Source organism: Pundamilia nyererei, unplaced genomic scaffold (genome assembly GCF_000239375.1).
Source record: "Pundamilia nyererei isolate P.nyererei 1_Seehausen unplaced genomic scaffold, PunNye1.0 scaffold00113, whole genome shotgun sequence".
NCBI classification, from domain to species: Eukaryota; Metazoa; Chordata; class Actinopteri; order Cichliformes; family Cichlidae; genus Pundamilia; species Pundamilia nyererei.
The window spans coordinates 1,813,835-1,815,556 of record NW_005187514.1 but is presented as its reverse complement, the minus strand read 5'-3'; the positions used below and the strand labels follow the sequence as shown (position 1 = coordinate 1,815,556).

General features: G+C 36.3%; 1 protein-coding gene across 1 annotated transcript in view; it reads right to left on the bottom strand.

Moving 5' to 3' along the window:
• Positions 1-1,000: 1,000 nt before the first annotated feature.
• cdo1 (cysteine dioxygenase, type I) overlaps positions 1,001-1,722 on the bottom strand; it is a 4,153-nt gene continuing 3,431 nt past the window's right edge. The window contains exon 4 of the mRNA XM_005741811.2: positions 1,001-1,056. Within this exon, the coding sequence (XP_005741868.1) occupies positions 1,001-1,056 (56 nt within the window). The remainder of the gene's footprint in view (positions 1,057-1,722) is intronic.

Here is a 1,722-nt window from a genome sequence, read left to right as displayed (position 1 = left end):
AATTTCTATGAATAACAATAAGCATTGAAGAAAATTCAGAACATGAAAAATAAAGACAAAACAGATTGAAACTTTCTGCAAACAATAATGGTGTTTAATGGACTTCAGTTATGGCCAGATGTATCAATTACTGCATCAGAAAACTCTAGCATGTTGACAGCACTATAATAAGTGGTTTGCTGTGAAGTTAAACACTAAACAAATGCAGTTACAATCACAATACGCTAAAATCCCGAGAGAAAGTAACCTAAATATATTTTCTGCCAATAAAAGTAGTCGCTTCACTTCGCCTGGTCAAACCTTTAATATGAACACATTTAAGAGCAGATTTAAACACTCTTTCAGTGTACGTAAGATCCTGCAAATAAATTACAAGCGTGACACTTTAAAAACAACGCAGCTCTAAAGCTTTACAACTAATTTTCCAAATGCAAAAAAAAAAAACAAACAAAAAAAACAACAACTTGTTAGACTGTACAAACAATGTTACATTTCATTACAATTTTCAACAGGTGTTAAGACAATTGTCAGTGGCGTAAATCAACAGTAAATACAACTATAAAAGTACATCATTGAGATCAAACCAGATTTAAGATCCTCCTCCTCCCCCCCCCCAAAAAAAAAAAAATCTGGAAATACATAAAATTTAGGAAAATCTAAAGGTCTAGTCTTTGACTATTGGCCATAACGTCACAGTGTGGTTACACAGGTCATGGATAGACAGGAATGTTGTTATTGGAAAAGGGTCTCCTCAGGCCCAGCAAACAAAAGGCAGATTCAATCCATGTCCAAGCCTATTCATGCATTCGTCCTGTGCTCATCAGTATTTGCCAAGCTCACACTGGGCAGTGATAAAGCCATTCTAATTACTGGGTTGTCCTTTTGAACTAGCCAACTCCTGATTTTTAAATAGGTTGCTTAGTCATAGGTCCACATTTTCGCTTCACCAGCAGTTTCCCGTTGACTCAATATCATAACATTGTCACTTCAAATGTCTTCATCATCTGGAGTCTCTTTTGGTGCCCTTTAGTTGTTCTCTTGTGAAACTGTGGTTTCCTAAGAAAGGGTTGGGAAGAAAGACAATTTTAGACTAAGATAAGGTCACATTTTCCTTTATGTCAAGTCCTGAGCAAAGCTAAAACAGGAATGTTTACAGTCATGGTCTAAACGGAGACATGTAATGTCTGTAAAATAGCCTCGAACAGTTGTTGAGAACTATGGACGTATGCCGCGCTAGGTTCACTGTGTGCTCACACAGATATACTTATCTTATCTCGCATGTTTGGTGTTGCAATCAAATGAACTTAATTAACAGTGTTATGACCAAGGTATGCTTATACAACTTGTAGATTTAAGATAAGGCTGATGCTCTTTGGCAGGGCGGCCAAAACAGGCGGAGGTCCGACAGTGTAATTGGTCTTGTTTTTCCCCCCTTTGTGTAATTATTAATAACTAATTTATTGAAGACCTTGACGAACTGATTCTAGTTTATAATAAATTGACCTTTATTGATTATTCTCTCCCTCTGTCTGTCTGAACTTTAACACTCTTATATGTTCAATACCTAACTCTTCTGTTCACTCAAGCAACTTTTTGTTAAAGCTGAAGCATTTGGAAGCACAATAAAGTAAAGGAGGGAAAGGAAATGGAAACTTTCTACTAATTCTTGAATCTTAAAGGAGTGCTGCCTTCATTCTTTATGGGCTCTGCTTAATGAAAAAA